This window comes from Micromys minutus, assembly GCF_963924665.1.
Source record: "Micromys minutus genome assembly, chromosome: 1".
Classification (NCBI taxonomy): Eukaryota; Metazoa; Chordata; class Mammalia; order Rodentia; family Muridae; genus Micromys; species Micromys minutus.
In genome coordinates, this window is record NC_137969.1 from 140,703,625 (window position 1) to 140,725,792 (window position 22,168).

Sequence of the window (22,168 nt, forward strand, 5' to 3'; positions counted from 1 at the left end):
TCATGGTTTCAGTTGTTCCACCAATTTGGGGAAGGGAAATGAGAAAGTAGGTTAGCCTTTTTCTTTTTTCTAAACCTCTTGGAACAATTAATTGAGTGACCTCCTAGTACTCACAATTGACTACAAAAGAAATAGGCAACAGTCTTGCATGGCTCTGTAGGTAGAATCTCTAGTTTTGTTTTGCTCTGGTTTCTTTCTTTTCCCACCCTTTTGTGGGTTCTATTTTCTTCCACTCTTCTCTACCCACTTTCCACCCTTCTCCTACAGTTTCAACCCCAGTTAAATGTTTTCCTATGTAAGAGTTACATGGTCACAGTGACTCTTCACAGCAAAAGAACCCCTGAGACAGAATGGTACTAGGGTAATGTGGTGTTGCTGTGACAAACCGGACTTGCTTTGGGGAGGATTGTGGAAGGCCTTTGGAACTTTGGGTTAGAAAAGCCATTGAATGCTAATACCTTAGTGAGATACTCTGTAGGACCTCGGAAAATAAAAATTTTGAGAGCAAGGAACTGGAGCGATGGCTCAGCAGTTAAGAGCACTGACTCCTCTTCCAGAGGTCCTGAGTTCATTCCCAGCAACCACATGGTGGCTCACAACCATCTCTAATGGGATCTAGTGCCCTCTTCTGGTGTGTCTGAAGACAGCTACAGTACACTCATACACATAAAGTAAAAAATTAAATTAGAAAAGGAAACGAATGTTGAGAGCAGTGGAGAAGATGGAGGCCTGGCTTGGAAAGTTTCAAAGGGAAAATTAAAGACTATCAGGGCCATTTGCTATTTCGAATTAAGATTCTGTTATTCTGGTCAGCTGGAGCTGAAGGGCCAGAATTAACAAGAGACCAGCACTAATAAAGTGAAACTGTTTGGGTTAGTGGGACAATTGATGCTGGTTAGCTGCCACTACAAATTTGTGATATTGAATAAGAGACCAGCCCTACTGAGGTAAAATCTTCTGGGAAATGTTTCCTGAGAGCACAAAGAAGCTGTGTTCCATATGCAGCCAGAGTTGGTGATGTGTAAGAGTCACTCAGGTGGTATTGGTTTTGAAGGCCTGAAGGGGTCATGGAGAGCAGTTGAGGTTCGGCACTGTGAGGAGCCAGGAGAGGCCATTGATGAAGGCGCAGTTTCAGGGGCAGTTGAAGGCACAGGATTGAAGGTCATGCTGAGAAGTTGTGGTTTGGTAACATGAAGAAGACCTACAAGGACCTATTGGTAAAAGTTCAGCAAAAGATTCCAGCAGTTTTGGAGATGCTGTACCATAAGATGACCACTAAGAATAGCAGCGGCAGTGGAGTGAGCTGGAGCCTAGAAGACAAGCTGTGTGTGCTACGAAGTGCAATCTGGAGAGTTGATTAAACCTTTTGGCGGAGTCCAGAGATCCTAAGTGGATCCCAGACACTGGGCAGCTAGAGTACGGTGAGCATGCCCTGATTTCCCCTCCTGAAAAAAGAAGGTATTTTACTGGAGTCTACAGTTAAGAGTCTTTGCATTTAAAAAGCTTTGGATTTTAAGAGATTGTTTGTTGTTACAAGATGATGTCCTGGGTTTCAGCACCAATGTTAGGATAAGGATGAAGAAAGTGGGGGAGATATGGCCAATGGAAGTGCAGGGAGGCCTGAAGGAGAGGGGGATGCCTCTGGGGGATCCATGTTGGGAATCCCTTCCCCCTGAGGGACCAGCCACATGATGATATAGTATGGAGTAGAGTTTATTCAGGACATGGGGGAGTTAAGAGGGTAGTAGAGGGAGAGAGGGGGGAGTAGAGGCCATGGGGGAGGGGAGGGGAAGGGCAGGAGAGCAAGAGAGAGGGGGCAAGCAGCCTCTTTTATAGTGTCAGGTAACTGGGGCGGAGCATACCTGGCTATTGTCAGGTAACTGAGGGGTGGGGTATACCTGGCTGTTGCCAGGTAACTGAGGGGTGGGGTTTACAGAATCCCAAGGTAGGCTGTTTTAAAAGGACTGACATTTTAATGTGTTTGAATTTGTATAGACTTTTTAATGTAAAATCTTGGGGATGAATAAGGAAGGAAGGGTTGTGGCTTAATATTGATGTGATGTATTTGTATGTCAAGTTCAGTACTAATGGCTGATTTTGTGTCGACGTAAACTACAATGCCAGGGAGGAAGGAGTCTAAGTTGAGAAAATACCTCTATGAGATCCAGCTGTAAGACATTTTCTCAACTTGTGATCAATGGCTATCAGTCCAAGTGGGTACATCTTCAGAACACTCCCTCACTTTGCCACTCAGGGAACATGGTGGAAGAGGGGGTGGGTGGAGAGATTGTACCATCCAGAGGAACTGTTTGCTGTGACATTGTATTTCCTAGTAATGTCAGGAGCTACACTCAGAAACTCTAGTCAACATTATTGCCTAAACATGAGGAGAAAAAGGGCATGCCAAAATGGATAGGGAAAGTCCATGAGACCTTAACTCTACATGGAGAACTATAGGCAACTGAGGAATGCTGAGGGCGGGAGAAATAGTCTTCTCTAAGGAAGAGTGCACCAATTATTGTCCAGTAAGCCCTGAAAATAGGGATATGAGTAATATTATGAAGATAGAGGAATTATATTTTGAAATATGCATGTTACAACTATTTATGAAAAAAGAGGACTTGGATCTGAAAGATTTGAAGGGATGAAACAGAGGGAGAAAGGATATATATATCTCCATCCCTGGCTGTCCTGAAACTTGCTTTCTAGACCAGGCTGTCCTAGAACTCATAGATATCTGCTTGCCTTTGCCTCCCCACTGGGAGGATTAAAGGTATGCATCACACTTTCTGGATAACTTTTTTTTTTTTTTAACAAAGTTTACCACAATTTTCTTTTTGTTCTTGTCTTCTTCCCTCTTTTCTTTCGTTCCATTTTGTTCTTTTGAGCTAAGGTTTTTCTGTAGCCCTGGCTATCCTGGTATTGTTCACCCTATAGACCAGGCTGGCCTAGAACTCAGGGATCTCCCTGCCTCTGCCATCAGAGTGCTGGGATTCAAATCGTGCACCACCACTCCTGGCATCAGCACAACTTTTCAATTTGTTACTGGAAGCAGAGCTTTTTTTTTTTTTTTTTTTTTTTTTTTTTTTTTTTTTTTTTTAAAGCCTTGGCTGTCTTGGAACTCGCTCTGTAGACCAGGCTGGCCTCAAAGTTACAAAGATCCTCCTGCCTCTGCCTCTCCAGTGCTGGGATTAAAGACAAATGCCACTACCACCCGACTATAAAGATATTTTTAACCCATGGTACTCCTAGAACAGAATTTAAAGAAAAGCAGTAGACACTACTAATCAAATAAACGAAAATTAAATAAATAAATGAAAATGACATAACACCCGTTTTGACGGTGTCTCACATTGACCATTCAAGGCCTACCAAACGTTTCAGGTGAGATATCCGCATCCCAGAAAAGTAGGAAACACAGCAAAGCAACCTAAACAACCTCTGCCCTCTGGAGGGAGGGAGGTTCTCTGGGTGTCAAGATTGCGCGGGGCGGGACGACGTGCTGAGACCACGCCCCTCACGTCCCGCTTCTCGCGCCCGCCCTCCGCACTGTGACGTTCCGCGAGAGGCACGGAGCGTAAACAGCGCAAGGCATTTCGGGAGCGGGATTGTTTCGCGCAGGAAGCAGCTCCATTTTAGCGCCGCCCGCTGTCGCCATCTGTTTCTCCTCCCCCTTGTCTCTGTGGTGGCCGAACCCCAACAGAAAGGTTGAAACCCGCACGGTCCGGGGCCAGAGAGCCAGGCGGGAAGAGAAGCGGCGGACGGGAGGAAGGGTGCGCGTCGGAGCTGAGTGGAGCAGGTCAGGTCGAAGCGCACGGCCTGACGGACGGACTGACGGACGGACTCGTGCGCCTGCGGCCGCGGCTGCGGCGCCCGCGCGACTCGCGTCCCGGCGGCGGTGGCGGCGGCGGAAGCCGGAGGGCAGCCATGGCGGCGGACAGCCGGGAGGAGAAAGGTGAGTGGAGGACGGGTCCTCGGGGCTGCCAGGCGAGGGGACCTAGTGGCCGCGGCCTTGCGGGCGAGGCCGGAGGTTAGGGCCACGCGCCGAGCGGGCGGCCGCGTCGTGACCCGCTCCCTGAGAGGCCTGGCCTGCTGGGCCTGGCGTCCTCTCCGCCGCGCCTAACACCTCAGCCGGGGCTTTGCTTCGGCCCAGACTTTCTCTTCACTCCTGGGAGCGGTCGGGAGAGGGCTTGCTTTGAGTTGCCTGCCCCCGGGCATGTTTTCTGGCAGGATAATGCGGATGTAATGCGTATTTTCTGAACTATCCTTTTGGTTGGTCTTTTCGAAAATAAGGTAAGTTAGACTATTGGTAAACTAGTGAGTAGTCTACTTTAATTCATTCAGGTGGATGATGATTCTCGAGAAATACCTGTAAGTAGCCTCTAACTGTTATTTTGGATAAGCAAAAAATCGTCTCTGTTATTCCTCGAGTACTTCGGAAAGATACTAGAAAAAAAATGTGCCCCTCCCCCCAAAAGTCCTAGCAACTAATAGTGCAGAGTTCTCAAAAGCTTCAGCCAGGAATACATAAGTGGAGGTTATAGAGACTTGGAGAGATAAAATAGAATTTCAGTTGGTAAAATGTCATTTCTTCTGAATTACCAACTTTATAGTAGAGGCCACAGATGCTAGGATAGGTCCAGACCACAGAAGAGTAGTCTAGATGGGATGCTGTCTTGAGAGATTTCTCAGCCCTAGGACTACCGTGACAGTGTTAAAATAGTATTAGATGAAAATAGAGCACAATTGCTGTCCCGTATTTCTCACATCTCTGCCTGTGGCTCATTAAATTTGAGGTGGAAGATTTGTTAAGTGGGCTGAGCAGTCATTTTTTCCATTTTTCTAATCTCTACCTCGAGTGAGAATATGTTTAAGATTATGGATGCCTTTGCTATAAGCAATTTTTTTTCTTAAGAGATGTGGTTTCTGTGTAGCCCTGGCTGTCCTGGAACTTCATTTGTAGATAGACTGGCCTCAAACTCAGAGATATGTCTACTTCTGCCTCATCAGTGCTGGTGTTAAAGGTATGTGCCACCACTGTCCATTTGAAACAATTCTCAATGCACAAACAGCAGTTTTACATTTTATCCTGAAACTAAACCGTCAAGAGCTGCCCCCAGAGACATCCTGAAGGACTGTGAACAAAAAATTATGATAGTGAATAAAGGAAGACAGTTGTAAAAAATTTGAAGATCCTGTTTATTAAAAAAAAAAGATTATGTATACAATGCTCTACCTGCATGCATGCCTGCACACCAGAAGCGGGCACCAGACCTCATTATAGATGGTTGTGATCCACCATCCATGTAGTTTCTGGGAATTGAACTCAGGACCTCTGGAAAATCAGCCAGTGCTCTTAACTTCTAAGCCATCTCTCCAGTCCTGAAGATCCTTTTATCAATAAAGATCCATTCAACCTTTGATTGTCAGGATAAGATTTACAACTTAGGAGTTTCAGTGGCTGCCTCGTAGGTGAACCACATATAAAAGTGAATAAATTAAGTTGTCAATAGTGTCTGTTAAATCGAAGATAACTTAGAAATGAGTATTATACAACAATTCATAGTGAAGAAAAGTAAAAATCATTTGCTTTTAGACATGGACTTAGTGAAAATGCGTTTAAACACAAAACTTGATTATTGAGTAGTGATGTCAATTGATACCCATGCTTAGAATATTTGGAAATAGTTTTTTATAACTTTCTAATTATGCTTTATTTAAATTTTCTGGTACAAGTGAATTTTTTAAGTTAACATCATTTCTTTATACATGCAAATAGTAATAAACGTACTGTAAGTGTGTAGTGTCACTTGATCATTGTCACTGACCCATGAAAGGCAATAATAAAATAAATAATAAGTAAAAGTGAGAATGTTAAGGGATTTAGTATCATTTGTTATGTGTTTAACAGGAAATTATAAAGTTATACCCTATGAGAATCTTAGACATAATGGTGGCTGGCGATGCAGGCCTTTAATCCCAGCACTCAGGAGGCAGAGCAAGTGGATCTCTGTGAGTTTGAAGCCAGCCTGGTCTACAGAATGAGTTCCAGGACAGTTAGGCCTACACAAGAGAAATCTTCCATAAAAAGGACTCTTAATCATGCTAAAACTTAAGCTTTTAATTCATAACTTTTGGACACTCTTGATTAAGAAACAAGTCTTAGAAAACAAGAACATTACAACTATTGTATGTTAATCCCAGAATGAATTTATTGGGCTTTGTAATAAAACACATCAATTCTTGTAATGCTTCAGTTAATCCTCTATACCTGGATAAATTACCAGCTCCCTGCTATTTTTGTGTTGATGATTTGTCCAAAAAGTTGACTGTTAATGTGAGTTTTTAAAATAATACTGGGAAACCACAGCACCTTGTTTATTTCATGCATTTTTCTGTATAATGAAAAAATGCACATCTTTTCTGTTAAACATTTTGCATGAATTTTATTTGAACCCCTACAGGATAGTCTACAAAGAGTAGTTAACCCAAAATGTGTATGAATTTTTTACTTTTGTAAGTAACTTTCTACATTTCCAGGTTCCAAGCTTCAGGAGGGCAAGGGGTGTGTGATTGTCTTGTTTATAGGTGTTTTAAAGTAATTGTCTTCTGTGCCTTAAATATTTGTGTACTTCAACTTGAATAAATAACTGAGCAGAAGCAGTGTAAAGTGCAGAGCTGAGTTTCACTTACACGCATACATACACAAGCTGCTATGTATACACCTATATACATGTTGTGGCTAGCACTTTTGTGAGCTAGTTGCTTGAGAAAGGGCTCTATAAAACAGTATGGTTTAGTATACATCCCCTTCCCCCATTTTGGGTCTTGGTTTACCTGTAGTAGAAGTGGAAAATAAAGGGATACTATTTTTGGGTGCCAATTGGTGGCATGGAGGGTGGAAAATATTGATAGGAAGGTTTCTCTTCAAATCTCTGGACATCATTAAGAAGAATGATCCTTTCAGGCTGGAAGGATAGCTCAGCAGCAGAGTATACTTGGTTGCTTTTGTGAAGACTTTAGTTTGGTTCCCAGAACCTCCATACATGGCAACTACCACTGTCCTTAACTCCAATTTTAAGGTCTGATAGTCTGACCTCCACCAGACTTGCTCATGGTACACACACATAACATGTTGGCAAAACACACTGACTCATTTAGGAGAATGGTGTCTTTAATGACTGAAATATATTTGAGGGATTATCCTGATGTAAATGTACTTTGCTTACAAACAAAAGGAGAGATTGCCAGACATCCTGTAGCCTTGTTTTACCTCACTCAAAGTTAAGTGAATTGAAGAAAAAAAGAGTGATTCCTTGTCTGGGTTTGGAAATGTACTTAACATCTCAGTTTCCTATAAGTACTCTCGATCGCTGAAATAAATAGTATTTTGTATAGATTTACCTTCAATCTTGGTGTGTCCCACATAGAGGTTACTCTGTTGAACAGTCTTTCTGGAGTTAAGGTTTATGACCTTATGCAGAGTTGTGAGATTTTGGTTAAGTCATTTAAATTCTTGGAATTTCATTTTAGAATTACTCTTGCAAGATAGAACCATCTAAGGCTAAGCTACTTTGAAAATCCTGCTTCTATTTTTGTCTAAAACACCACAAGCACAATTACTAGTCTTGTTGCTTTTAATATCCCCTTGAAGTCAAAACAAGGCTCTAAGAACCGTGATTTTTGTTTGTATTACTTTGTTTTACCTTTTCTACCTAGAAATTTGTACCTGTACCTCAAACTGTTAGTTGTTTAGTTAACAGTGATTTCCATATATGAAAGATAATATAAATACAAAGCATTTGCAGATAATTTTTTTCTGTAGAGGAGTTATTAACTTGTTTTTTCCAAAGATGTATTTAAGAAAATTGAAGCAGCCTTTTAAAAAGTAACACTATCCTAAGTAAAATTTGGGTTTGCAAATACTGAATATTTGCAAGATATGATAGTAAAAGTACTTGGATTTTGTTAAGTCAATCTACTGGGATGCTTAGAATTGTCTTTTCCCTGTACTTTTACAATATATTTATACACCCTCCATCCGTTTTTGAGTCATAAGTGAATACTTGCATGATGTGATTCTATAAGATTTACCTTGTAGTATTCTTACCTTAGTATGTGAGGGCAAGATGTTTGTGAGATGCCAAAACTATATAGAGATTGCTGCATATTTCTCGGGATGTAGCCTCATTGATTTATGACTGTATTAACCCAAACAGAACTTTGAATTTTCTGTGCCTCAATGCCAGTTGAACTGAAACTTGAGTTGAATTTCTCTTACATTGCATGAGTATTATAAGTTCCCAGCATATTTCCTACCTAGGATAAGGCAGATAAAATACTGCTAAACAAGAGTCAGCAATATTGTCTTTAGAGATACCAGCATGGCTTGTGTTCAGACAGTATTAGTTAATAGTTTCATTACCATAAACCTAGAGCACCTCATGCACAGTCTTGACATGTTACCTTCTCTGTTTTAACAGAAGATTGCCAAGACTGCTCCAGCAGCTGGTTGTTTTCAGGTGAGAATCTGGGCCCATAAATGATCAATAGTCCTGAAAAGAAAAAAGAAAGAAAACAACAAAATATGGGCTTTTTATGTTAAATAACTGGCCCTTTTAAAAAACAAAGCATCCAGTAACTCACTTCATGATATTGATGACTATTCACCTTTGAGTGGACTTGAACCTTAGTTCTAAATATTGAATGAAATCACTGTTTTGTTGAGCTGATTTTATTGCACTGCCCGTTTTTGAAATAGATAATTTTTAGGTCTAAGTTTTCTGTGTATACAACAAGGAAAAACTGAAATAAGTTTATTTATTTTTGTTTTTTCTAGATAGGGTTTCTCTTTGTGGCCCTGTCTGTCCTGTAGCTTACTCTGTAGACCAGTCTGGCTTCAAACTCAGGTCTACCTCCTGAGTGCTGAGATTAAAGGTGTATAAACACCTCTTCACAGTGAAGTTTTTTTTTATTCCCACAGAAATTTGTGTTATCCTACAGTACATTAATTATATGTACATAAATCTTTTTTTTCTTGTCTCAAGTTTATTTGTAAAAACAGCATAGGACACTGGTCATCTGCAGATAGTGTGTAGGCAGGTGTGTCGCAGCAGTCTGTCTGTCTGCACTTTGTCAGGAGCCTTCTCTATGGAGCCTTCACAGGGGCCTGGGCACCTTTGGGAGCCTAAGCTGGAGCTGAAGCCTGGGCCCTCACTGGAGCTTTGGCCTCTGTCTTGGTTTAAACCTTAGGCTTTGGTTGGCAGAGCCTACGACTCTTCCCTATGTAGCTTTGAATCCTCTTTCCAAGCTTGGGGTGAGCGATGAAACTGAGTTTGAGGATGAAACTGAGTTTGAGTTTGGGGCCTTTTGGTGTCTTGGGCCTGATGGCCTCAGGCTTCACAAGGTCCTTAATAGCCTCTGTGCATCACTTACTACTGCCTTTGCATTGTTGGCCTGCATCTTCTTCAGGCCTTTCATGTGCTTCTTGGCAAAACGAATGTTCCTCAGGAACTTGGCATCAAACCCTCTTAAGAGATTAGTATCTTTGTGACCGGGGTTTCTTGATGCCATTCCTGTACCATTTGTGGGACTGGTTGTGTCCTAGTGTGGTTCTTGGACTTGGCCATTCCTGCAGGGTAATAACCCTCAGCTACTGCAGTGCCTGGGACCTGAAGAGTTCCATAAATCTTTTAACTTGGTATTCTACCAACCTGTTTTTTTTTTTTACTTTTAATCTTAGGTGAAGGTGTTACTGTCCACTTACTGTGAATCTGTACATATCATAGATGCATATATGTACGTAAGAAAGGGCTTCATAAACGTTTACTGCTTGTGAGCCCTTTCTTGATTAAAAAGTTCTTATGTGGCGGTAGACAATACAAACATGAAAATAAAATATGCCTAACATTTATGGATAATAAGTAATTTTACTGTTAAAGACAAACACAAATTTGCATACTGTTGAGAAAAGCTATGTTCTTTTTTGTTTTACATAAAAAATAAAACCTTGGTATTTGATATTAGAGGAGGTTGACCATCTATGTTATTTCCCAAAAATCTGTATTGTACAAGTATATTTAGGGTCATTTTGGACATTGTAGGATGATTCCTAATCCCAGGTCAAGCTTCACTTAACATTTGTTGGTGTAAAACTCAAATCAATTCAAACAACTTAAAAAAAACTTATTTATTTAATGTATATGAAGACACTGTTCCTGTCTTCAGACACCAGAAAAAGGCATCAGATCCCATGTCATATGGTTGTGAGCCACCCTGTGGTTGCTGGAAATTGAACTCAGGACCTCTGGGAAAGCAGTCAGTGTTCTTAACTGCTGAGCTATCTCTTCAGTCCCAAACAGCAACTTTTAAAAATAAAATATTTTAATACAATCTAAAGATATATTTGTTATTTACTTGTGGAAATATAATGCATGGAAATATAATCTTAATTTTCCACAAGAAAATAAGTATCTTTCTATAAGAATGTAAAACTTTTGAGTGTACACTAAGAAACCTCAGTTTATTTGTGTTGCAGAATGACATGCTCAGTGTAGAATATGTATGTTGTATGTTTAGAACCAAGGACTCACAGGGTTAGAACATAGTAAGTGCTGTCAGAAACATTTCAGATTCATTTTGATTTTAGAGTTAGGTTTTGGTTATTTTGCATTCCTTTTTACTGGTGTCAAATCTCTCCACCCCACAATGTTTGACACCCACAGTTTAATGTGCTTGTGGTGTAGAATATTAATAATGTTAAGCATTAGTTAGGACAAAGTGATAGGAAGTGTATTAACTTTAAAAAAGCGGTCTTAAAATTAGTAACTTTATTTTTTATTTATATAAGGGGATAACTTTTTTTTAACCATCAAATGCTAGAGATGATTATTGTCTTTAAGAGTAGTAGCATAAATAATTCATTTTAAGTTGAAAAAAAATTTGTGTACCAAGTGAAAGAAGTTACCAGAGGAATCAGCTTGACTTATTATATGATACCTACTATTATAAGCTCATTTGGTCTTTTAAGCCAAGATTTTTGCTGTTATTGTTAAGCTATAACTTACAATTAAAATTTCTAGAAATAAAATTAAAGGTATTTTAACCTTCTTTGAAACATCTTCCACTAGTATATTTCTACCAGCAGTAAAGAAGTTTTATATTCCTTTTCTATGAATCTGGGTAGCTTTTATTGGTTGTCTCTAAATAAAATGTCAGATGATGTTGCTGGGCTTTGCCTAGTTTTGCGACATACATACTGAGAGCTCTCAGTCACATTGGAGCTGTCATAAAGGAGAGTGACTGGAAGAGGACCCAAGAAACTGCAGTTATTTTTTTTTTTTTTTGTTTTTTTTTTTTTTTGTTTTTCAGCCTGTTCTTTAGAAAAGTTCTTAGATTTTTGGTTGTGAGCCTAGCCTTTAATGGCTGAGCTCTCTCTCTAGCCCTTGAAGCATTCTTAAAACACTACTAGCTATCATTAGATTCCAAACTTGGAGAGAACCTAGGTGATTCCCCAGAAATGAGCAGTAATGAAAATGATTGTTACTGTCTTACAGCATCATGATTCAGGGTAGTATCTTCAGATAATTAGGGAATGTATGTACTTACTAAATAGATTCTATGCACTGAACCAGATTGTGCATATAAAGCCTGAGGTGCTAATGTAAAAGAGTTGATGTAGGCAGTCTCACTGGTAAGGAAAGGCTTAATAGGTTGCAACACTCATTTCCTTTTCTTTCCCCAGTCATGATTTGTGGCTTTTTTTTTTTTTTTTTTTTTTTTTTTTTTTTTTTTTTTTTTTGATTGGCATGGGAACTAGTTTCAAACAAGGAGTGTTTTCAGAGATTCATCGCCCCTTTATCTTCCTTACCTCACTGTCCTCATAGCCCTCCCTCCCATTTCTTCTGCTGTCATGTCACATGTGTATTTTAAAATTTTATTTAAATTATTGTGTTTGTTATTAATGTCTGATTAGAGGTGAAAAAATTAAAACTTGAAACAGGGTTTTCTATTCCTGGATAAAATAGGACAGCTAACTCGAGTTTCTTCATCTCCTCATTTCTTTCCTATGCATCTTATTTCAGTAAATGTGTTAGTAACTTCAGTGATAGAGAAAATAAAATGTGACCATTTACACCAAGGAATAGTACAACATTTTGTTACCCATTAGATAGGCTTGGTGAGCCATAACAATCATTGGTTACATATCTGCCAACTTCTTGATACAGCTGTATATTAAGCTTATTACTATAGAACAAATAAAAATACTCATCTAGAAGAATAAAAGAATAGTTTTCTGTGAAATTTAAATGTTGGTGAGTACAAAGCAAGGGGGGAAGGTAACATTAATTTGAAATTCGTACTGTTTAATTTTATGTACTTGTGTTCTGTTCTCCCATCTAATTGTAGGCTTAGAAAGCTTGAACTCTTGACTCACATCCATCTCCGTTTTCTTTTTAAAATACTTATTTTATGTGTAGCAGTGTTTTGCCTATGTGGAAATCTGTGTACTATATGCCTGCCTGATTGATCCCTGTGGAGGTCTGAAGAGGGTATCAAATACCCTGGGACTGGAGTCTCATGTGGGTTCTGGGAACCGAGCCCTGGGCTCCTCTTGCAAGAACAAGTCCTTTTAGCTACAGAGCCATCTCTCCACCCCTGAACTTATAATTCTTTATCTGCAAAGTGTTGATGAGAGAAAACATTCCCTCTTTATTTTGTGAGCTTGTGTAAGTGAAAGTGGCAATGTGTTAGCTATAAGATGTTTTGTTAAGTAGGGATTGGTTAGTATTTATCTTGAAAAAGTTTGTAGACGTTTTGTAAAAGAGCAGTCAGTACCTAAATTTGAATTCCTTAAGAACTTTATATCATAAAAGTGCTTTTTAAAAATAAGGTAGTATGATGTAGGTGTGCTTTTGAAATTTATATCAATTTGTGTGTGTGTGTGTGTGTGTGTGTGTGTTTTGTTTTATATTAAATATTAGCACATGAGGTGCAATGCTGGATTTTGAATTATTTCTCATTGAAATTAGTTATTTCTTGAAAAGATTTGCCTATTTTCACTGAACTGCCTATTTTGTGATAGTTATAACTTTTTTATGACTATAGTTCATTCTTTCAAGAATAAAGGGCTTTAACAGTAATAATTAAACATTGCCAACTTTGGATTGTTTATAGCAAACTATTTTTGTTTTAGATTGTTAAATTTTATATGTATGAGTGTTTTGTATGTCTGCACACCTCATGTGTTCCTGGTGCTCACAAAGGTCAGAAGGTGGTGTTGGATTTCTGGAGTTGAAGTTAAGAATGATTGTGATTCACAACATGGGTTCTGGGAACTGAACCTAGGTCCTCTTCAAGAAAACCCATGCTCTTAACCACTGAATCACCTTTCTAGTCCCTAACCCATTTTAAAAATATTATAGTCTAAAATGGTACTTGGCATTATTCAGATTTTGAGAGATCTTGATGCAAAAACACATTAGATGACATGATCCTTTTCAACGTATTTTGATTTTCGTTAACAGTAAGTAAAAATATTTTTTTATTTTAGAAAAGTGAAATATAGATAAATATTCATAGCACCCAGAGAAGTCAAATGTTATGCCAGTAACAAGTTTAGTTTTTGGATACTTAATAAATAGAAAGACCATTTTTGATTTTTTTTTTTTTTTTTTTTTTTTTTTTTTTGTTTAACTTTGCTTCCCTTTTTCTTGTTTGTATTAATGGTTGCTGGTATCTTGAGTCTTGATTTTTTTTTTTCCCTCTAGTGAGAAAAGTCATACTAAACCTATGTATGAACTCAATTATTAACCTCACCATACTTCTAGTGGGCTTTGGTGTTTACTGTAATTGTTTCAGCAGGTTTTATGACTGTATAATTCCATACCAGTGTAAATTTCCTGTCAACTCTAGTATGTATATAGTGCATACTTGGTTTAAGTTGGTATTTTTATATATTTTTTAGAATTATTTTTCTATTGGGTTGAGGATAAAGAGACAGTATTGAGTTTTGAAAATTGTAGGCTGTACCAATTGAGAGTTGCCTTCCCGAACAAGTAAATATCTTCATTAGCAGGCTGGAAATGTTTAGACTACAGCATACAATCTCAGTGTTCTCTCTCGGCGTTCTCCCGCCACCCCTCATGCATGTGCGTGCGCTCTCTTGCTCACTCGCTGTGTAGTTCTGGCTGGTCTAAGAACCTCCTGCTTAGTTTCAGTAGTTTTTATTTTTAAGCTATTTTTGATGACAGTTTTAGATAAAGTAGTTATAAAAGTATTAGAGTTTATATTTTCCAGTACAGTCTATAAATGTTACCATCTGTTACATTTGTGTTTGTGTCATTTTCATTGTCTCTGGAATTTACTCTCCTTTCAAGTTGATCTGAATTCACTTAATATGGAGGGAGGTCTATGCTTATAGACCTGTATTTTTCAACTATTTAGTTGTATGATATGTTCTTGTCTCTAATGACTTAATTTTCTTAAGTATACTTGCAAAGTCATGAAATTAATAGTCTTACATGGATTTCACTGATTTTTCCCAGTTAAGCCACAGAAAAAGCTATATTCATGTTTCATTTCCTGTAGTATGAACTAGTTTTTGTGTTTCATGATAGATATTTAGATTTTGCATTTTTATGTATGACTATCACAAAAATACTGTGGGCCATATTTGGAATTTTGTGATGGTGATTTATGTTCTGGTGATAATAACTTCTATTACTTGAGTCCTTTACTCTTATTTAGTTGGGTTGATCAAACTGCTTTGAGGGTTACAGGTACTTAATCAATTACTCAAAATGAATGCCTATAAGTAAGTGCTAAATAATGATTAATATTGATTTTATTTCTAATTTTGCAGATGGGGAACTTAATGTTTTAGATGATATTTTGACTGAAGTACCAGAACAGGATGATGAACTGTACAATCCAGAGAGTGAACAAGATAAAAATGAGAAGAAAGGTAAGCATTCTGTTTGTTTTTTTGCTAAAAATACAGTTTAAATAAAGGAGATTGGATTTATGAAAAATCTGTTCTTGCACTTGTACCTTGGCAGTTAGTGCCAAAGCCCACAATATCATTTTGCATAACAGACCTCCAAATCAGAATGAATAAAAGTACTGTTTAAGAAAAGATTTGGAAGATGGTTTAGTGTGTGTTTTTGCATACTTGTTTTTGCAGAGAACCAAGGTTTAGTCTTAGTATTTCATGGCGATCTAGCACCTGCTTCTGATCTCTGCTGGTACCAGACACGATATGGGGTACACCGATACATGCAGGCAAAAAACCTCAAACACACAAAATAATAAAAATAATACTTAAAACTTTCAAATATGGGCATTTAGTTCAACAGTTGGGAAGCTGTTTTGTTTAAATTTGTTCTGGAGTAAAAATATTTTAGATACTTTAAAGAAATGCATTTTTTCCTATATCATGCACATTTATAAATCTTGATAAAATTAATGGAGTAATGCAAATACTTTTGTATGTCTGTAAATTGTTTTTTAAAGGATCAAAAAGAAAAAGTGAAAGAATGGAATCTACTGAAACCAAGCGACAGAAGCCTTCCATCCATTCAAGACAATTGATTTCTAAGCCACTAAGTTCATCTGTTAGCAATAATAAAAGAATAGTTAGTACAAAAGGAAAGTCGGTTCCAGAATATAAAAATGAGGAATATCAAAGATCTGAAAGGAACAAGCGTCTAGATGCTGATCGAAAAATTCGTCTGTCAAGCAGTTCCTCTAGAGAACCTTATAAGAGTCAACCAGAAAAAACTTGTCTACGGAAAAGGGATTCTGAAAGAAGGGCCAAGTCTCCTACACCAGATGGTTCTGAGGTAGTACATGTTATTGCAGATAATAAAGCAATTCTTTTTGAGGCTTTAGAACTCTTTATTCATCTTGACCTTGTCTGTTAATGACTGCTGATTCCCTTTTTCTTTAAACATCAGAGAATTGGGCTTGAAGTTGATAGACGTGCAAGCAGATCCAGCCAGTCTTCAAAGGAAGAAGTGAACTCTGAAGAATATGGCTCTGACCATGAGACAGGAAGTAGTGGTTCTTCTGAACAGGGCAACAACACTGAGAATGAGGAGGAAGGAGGGGAAGAAGATGTAGAGGAAGATGAAGAGGTAGATGAAGATGCAGAAGATGATGAGGAAGTGGATGAAGATGCAGAGGAGGAGGAGGAAGAAGAGGATGAGGAGGAAGAAGAGGAGGAGGAGGAAGAAGAGGAAGAAGAATATGAACAGGATGAGAGAGATCAGAAGGAAGAAGGGAATGATTATGACACCCGAAGTGAGGCCAGTGATTCTGGTTCTGAGTCTGTTTCCTTCACAGATGGATCTGTTAGATCTGGTTCAGGAACAGATGGATCAGGTACTGTTTTTTTGTTGTTGTTTTGTTTAGTTTTTTTGAATTTGTATATTTCCTTGCTGTCATGGTTTAGTATAAATTTGTTCAAATCCAAGTGTAAGTATATTTCAGGTTTTAATTTTATACCTTTTTAACATTTTCATCATTTACAACAACTTATTCAGGTACATATGCATTTGCTATATATTCACATGTATCTTTCCCACTAGTTACTAGGACATTTCCAAGGTAGAATGCCTCCTAATTTTCTATCATGTAGCAGTAGTGCCAAAACAATACATTCTTTTTCTTGAAACACAAGATATCTTGTGCATATGAGTTGACTGAGATAGCTTGAAATCTTAAGTACTTGAGAAGGTAAGGTAGAAAGGTTATGAATTGAAGACCAGTCTGGTCTATGTGTAAGACTGTCTGAAAAGCAAAACCAAAAAATATTGCTAACGTGAAGATTCTGTGAAGACTCTTCAGTTATTCTGGAGATGTGTGAAAGCCCTCATAGGACTAGAAGGAATTTTCTTACAGGAATGTTTTGGGTATGGAGCCAAGTAATGGGTTTTATTGAGATGATTAGACCCTGAAATAATTTATATTTAGTAAGTTCTTACATGAATCTGTTAGATTAGTTAGTTAACTGTAGTTAGGTTACTTCATACTATATTGCTTTTGTAGCAAATACATTTCAAATTGAAAGGATAGCCTATCATTTTACAATAAATCAATACTTTTTATCAATAGTTCTAAAAGAGATACCCGGAATTCTGAAAATGCCTTATGTGGAATCTATTTAAGACACTATTTATATGTAGATAATTTTGCTTAGCTTTTAGGAGTGTGTGTGTGTGTGTGTGTGTGTGTGAATATACATTGCTTGAAAAATGGGGTTAGTGTGGAAGTTTTTGATTTGGATATCCTAGTTTTTAAATATTAGGGACCACATTTAACTTCAGCATCACTCATTTTCTAGATTCCACTTTCTCCAGTTTACCTTTTCTCAGAATTTTTTGTAATTTATAACCTAATTCTCTGGTTGATTAAAAAAAAAAAAACTTTAGTTTGCTAGGAGAATTTCATTATGCTTTTGATCTGAGTCATAACCTCTCTGTACTTAAAAATAGTAGAATTTATTCATATAATATGCTAAACATTCTTTTGCCATTTCATTTATGAATTAATGCCAGGTACTGTGTTATAAATTAAGTTGGGCAAAATCTGCATTGGTCCCTTCCCCCATGTTACCTCAGGGATTTACAACAAGAAATGTATTATGCTCTCAGGTATATTTTGTAAATATAATTTTTAAAGCTTTTATTCTTGAAATGGTCAAAGAAGAAAGTTTTAAAAAGATCACAGCTTTGAAAACAGTATAACAATAATTTTTTAAAAAGTACCAAAAGATTAGCTAGTCTTAGTGTGCCCATCTGACTTTTCATGTTTTTGTATCATTACCAAAGAATTGTCAGAATGCCCTTGATTCATACTTTAAAAGTAACATGGGCAATCTGCAGCATTTGTTTGAGGATACATCCTAGGAAGTATTAGTGTTTTCAAAAAGCAACAAAGCAAAGCTGTAAAGTATCGTTTTCATTTACTTAGAAAGCATAGAGCACAAGTCTTGTACTCTAACTTGAAGGCCTGCCTTTCAATTTGTGTCTTGTAACTGAGGCAATGCGTGACTTTAGCATAACTGTTCCTTTTTGTTTGTTTTGTTTTTTGTTAAGGTTTTTTATTTGTAAATTTTATTGAGTGCTTTAAGAATTAAGAGATAATTTAGTTTAAGTAGTTAACTGAATTTATATAAAGAAGGGTACTGTATGTGTGATCATTGGTAATTCTTTTTTAGATTTCCATTGCTTTTATAAAATACATATTTTCTCCTTTTTATATTCTTATCTCCCAGCTAAAGACGTTAAGGGGTTTATTATATGACTACAAATGGCAAGGGGCCGAATTCAGTTTCAGTTCTCATATATATATTTATAAAGTTCTGCATTAAGCTTGACACACCCCCCCCCCCAAGCACACACACACTGTGTACCAAAGATTCCCATTCTCTTAAGTATAATGGGCTGCCATTACAACCTCAGTGGTCAATTTTAAAATAAAACAAAGTAGTAAAAAGTAGAATTGAAGACACAAGCGGGGAGCCAGCTTTTGGTGATGTTCATATGTGTGTGTCTTCTGGTGTGAATGCTTTGTGTTGATATTTGCATACATCACAGTAAGACTTCACTAGTTTACACAAGCAACGGACTTAGTATGTTACTCCATAGCACATACAAAATACATACTGAGTTTTACCAAAGAAAGTTATATTTGCTTTACAAATTTCCCTCCCTTGTGGAAAACTTCATAAAGCAGTTAAGTACCTGATTTCTCTTATGCGTGTGTTTTTACTGCTTGAAATATGTGACAGTGTCAGACATGAATTTTTAAATGAGACTCAGAAAGTTGAGCAATGGGAAGAGGAAGAAACATGATTACTGTTTAAGAGCTGGATAACAAGATTAGGTTAGGACAAGCTAGCCTTTGAGTACCTGTACTAGCTTCTTTCCTATTGTGACATTTTAAAATTTGCCTTGAATATTTTTTTTTGTTTTGGTTTTTGTTTTAGATGAGAAAAAAAAGGAAAGGAAGAGAGCTCGGGGCATATCACCCATTGTCTTTGATAGAAGTGGCAGTTCTGCATCAGAGTCATATGCAGGTAATCCCGTTTAATTTTAGGATTATAGATGACTGACTGTAACTTGCTGTAGAAAGTGTAGAGGTTGTAGTTTAGTGTGAATTGTTGATGTTCATTAGTACTGAATTTTGGCATGTTCAGTGTAATAATTCTAGAGGAGACTAAGCTTTTTCTTATTTTAATCCTGTTCTGTTACTGCTTCAGTGGAATTTTCAATTTTCACATTTTTTTTTCTCTTGGAAGATGATGATTCAGTGACTAGTTTTCTGAGTGGGATCAAATAAATATCAAAAAAAAAAAAAAAAAAAAAAAAAAAAAAAAAAAAAAAAAAAAAATTCGAACAACCCAAAAAGCAAAACACTCGTACACATGGAGAAGTATTTTTGTGTGTGTGGGTGCGTAGGAAGAATTTGTCTTGAATGAGAATTTTATGTGACAAGACTGTAAAAATTTTGTCTTCATCTATTAAAGCTCAATCTGAACAAATGTACTTTGGCTAAATACAGGTTCAGAAAAGAAGCATGAGAAATTATCATCTTCCGTTCGTGCTGTCCGAAAAGGTATCATTTAAACTTTGAAACTGTTTTCATTGCATGCTCCATAATCATTATCTTACCTTACTGGTTCTTCATTAGTCGTAGGTTTTAGTGTGGCCATGTTCCGATGTATCGTGTTAAGGGGGAAAGCATTAAAACCTTTCTCTGTCTGCTTTCTGCTGCTTGTCTTTTATAATAACTATGGAAAATTTGGGATATTTTCATTTCTAGATGTATTGATTGGTATATTCACATTTGGACATGTTTAACAGCATTAATAGTCTATGATCAGTCTTTCAATGAGCCTTTCAGAAGTTTATAAAACTTAAATTGTCATACTTAAGCATGGATCTGATATATCGGAACATCACTGGGCGAGGCTGCCCTTGCACAGTGCTGCTTTTCCTTAGCTTTGCTTTATTCTGTTGTGCCTGAGCTTTGTAGACTGATTGGGTGACTTGAGATTTTTACAGTTTAGCTGGGTTTGGACGGCTAAGTTAGTATAGTTAGCACACCTGTGTGTAGTGTTGTCCATGGTTAATGGAAATGGATTTCTTTTTTTTTTTTTTCTTCCAGATCAAACCAGTAAACTCAAATATGTCCTTCAGGATGCAAGATTTTTTCTCATAAAGAGTAACAACCATGAGAATGTGTCTCTTGCCAAAGCAAAGGTATTACCATTGAAACAGTCCTGATCCTGAAAGTTATATGAGGTGCAACGATCAATGAAATTTACCTCCAGCAGCCTAAGATGCTTTGACTTAGTTGCCATTTCCAGATCTGGTCTGTGGCTTGTTAGGAACCTGGTAGTGGTATGAATTTGCATTTTTGTCTTACTACAGGTTACAGGAGTGTTGAAGAGGATATCATATATACCGTAATAGATGTGTTTTCTGTTAATATTTCCTTTGCATCCAAATGTTTATGTACAGTCTCTTGGGTTTAGGAAGAAGGGAGAGCTATAGCTGTAAAGGCAGGTCTGCAGTTGCTACAGAACACTGAGAAATAAGTACATTTGTGTTTTACACCAGTTATTAAAATACTTTAAAATTCTTAGCTTAAATTGAGCAGCATTTTCAATTGTTCACATTTCTAACTATGTTTCAGTTGGTAGTATTTCTGACTTGGGTTAGTGATTACTTGTTAAACTTTCCAAGAGAAAGTAAGGAGCAGGTAGCTGAGCCATTTACACTCTTCTTTACCTCAAGTGGTTTAAGCCACAGTGATAGAGTGCTGAAATGTGAATGAAAAGATCTCCCCCATTCCCCTTCATCCCCCCTCCTGTGTGTGCCTCTGGCTTTTCTCTCTCTTTTTTCTTTTAATAAGAATTGGTAAGAATTACATTAGGAGTCTAAATATGTGCCATCTCTAGTTAAAAACAGATCTTTTCAAATTAAATAAAAAATTTGAACTTAGAAAAAACTAGAATTTTGTCATTTTCACTTAAGGCTTTAATGCTACTGGCCCATTTTAAATTGTGATTAAGCACACTTATTTAGGAAAACAGATGTGGTTACTCACCTTTCAATAACATATACCAGAAAAAAATGATCTTGATTTAATAACAGCTGTAGCGGTTGATACAGAATTCGAATTCATAAGATTTGCCTGACAATCCCCTTTGTTTAGATGTTGTAAAGTTGTTTTACCAGATGATTCCCAGTTAACAAATGAGATTTTTCTGTTAGAGTTTTATCACTATAGTATTTGATTTTAATTTGCATTATTTCTGTAGGGTGTATGGTCCACATTGCCTGTAAATGAGAAGAAGTTAAATCTTGCATTTAGATCTGCAAGGAGTGTTATATTAATATTTTCTGTCAGAGAAAGTGGAAAATTTCAAGGTAAGAATAAAAGTGATTTGTTACTTTGGGTGTATGATAATAATTGTAGTGATACTTGACAAATGTGATATTGTGGTTCCTTAGGTTTTGCCAGATTGTCTTCAGAATCACACCATGGTGGATCTCCTATACATTGGGTGCTTCCAGCAGGAATGAGTGCTAAAATGCTTGGAGGTGTTTTTAAAATTGACTGGATTTGCAGGTAAATTAAATCAATACAGAGAAAGGGCAACTGGATGGGAATAATGTTAAAATTATGTAGTAATTTGATTAATTTATTTAGTTTCTGTTACCTTTTGGGGATGATGGGGTTCTGTAGTCTCAGACTTTGTATTCATGACATTGGTGTGTCAAAAATAAAAAAGTATATTTTACTTGTTGCCTTAATAAATTAATACTGACTATTGAAAGATATGGTTTTCCTAGCAGTTGTTAAGATCTGGTGTGTTTATTTCATTGCAAAACAGTTAGTTACTCTTTTAGTTGTCTAACAGTTTTGGGGCTATTTAATGCCAAATAGTTTGTGTTTTTAGGAACATAAGCAGTAAGTACATGTTTAATCTGCTTTTGGGTATCTTAAAAAGGATTAAGACAACTATGTTTATCAGAAAAATTGATTAATTTTATAACATGAGTTAATATGTAACATGAGTTACATAAAAACTTTATGATCATACCAAATCATTGTACAGAAAAGGCTAATTAAGCAAGTGATAATTTCATGGCTC

General features: G+C 37.1%; 1 protein-coding gene across 4 annotated transcripts in view; it reads left to right on the forward strand.

The window, feature by feature from the left end:
- The first annotated feature begins 3,613 nt into the window (after positions 1-3,613).
- The window catches only part of YTHDC1 (YTH N6-methyladenosine RNA binding protein C1), a 31,253-nt gene continuing 12,698 nt past the window's right edge, over positions 3,614-22,168 (forward strand). For 2 of the 4 annotated variants that reach the window (XM_080914424.1, XM_080914425.1), the window contains exons 1-9: positions 3,614-3,955; positions 14,864-14,965; positions 15,514-15,842; positions 15,957-16,383; positions 18,992-19,081; positions 19,567-19,620; positions 20,173-20,267; positions 21,332-21,440; positions 21,525-21,642. In XM_080914424.1, coding sequence (XP_080770550.1) covers positions 3,928-3,955; positions 14,864-14,965; positions 15,514-15,842; positions 15,957-16,383; positions 18,992-19,081; positions 19,567-19,620; positions 20,173-20,267; positions 21,332-21,440; positions 21,525-21,642 — 1,352 coding nt within the window. In that variant the 5' untranslated portion in view covers positions 3,614-3,927. The remainder of the gene's footprint in view (positions 3,956-14,863; positions 14,966-15,513; positions 15,843-15,956; positions 16,384-18,991; positions 19,082-19,566; positions 19,621-20,172; positions 20,268-21,331; positions 21,441-21,524; positions 21,643-22,168) is intronic. The other 2 variants (XM_080914426.1, XM_080914427.1) reach the window with 1 other exon arrangement.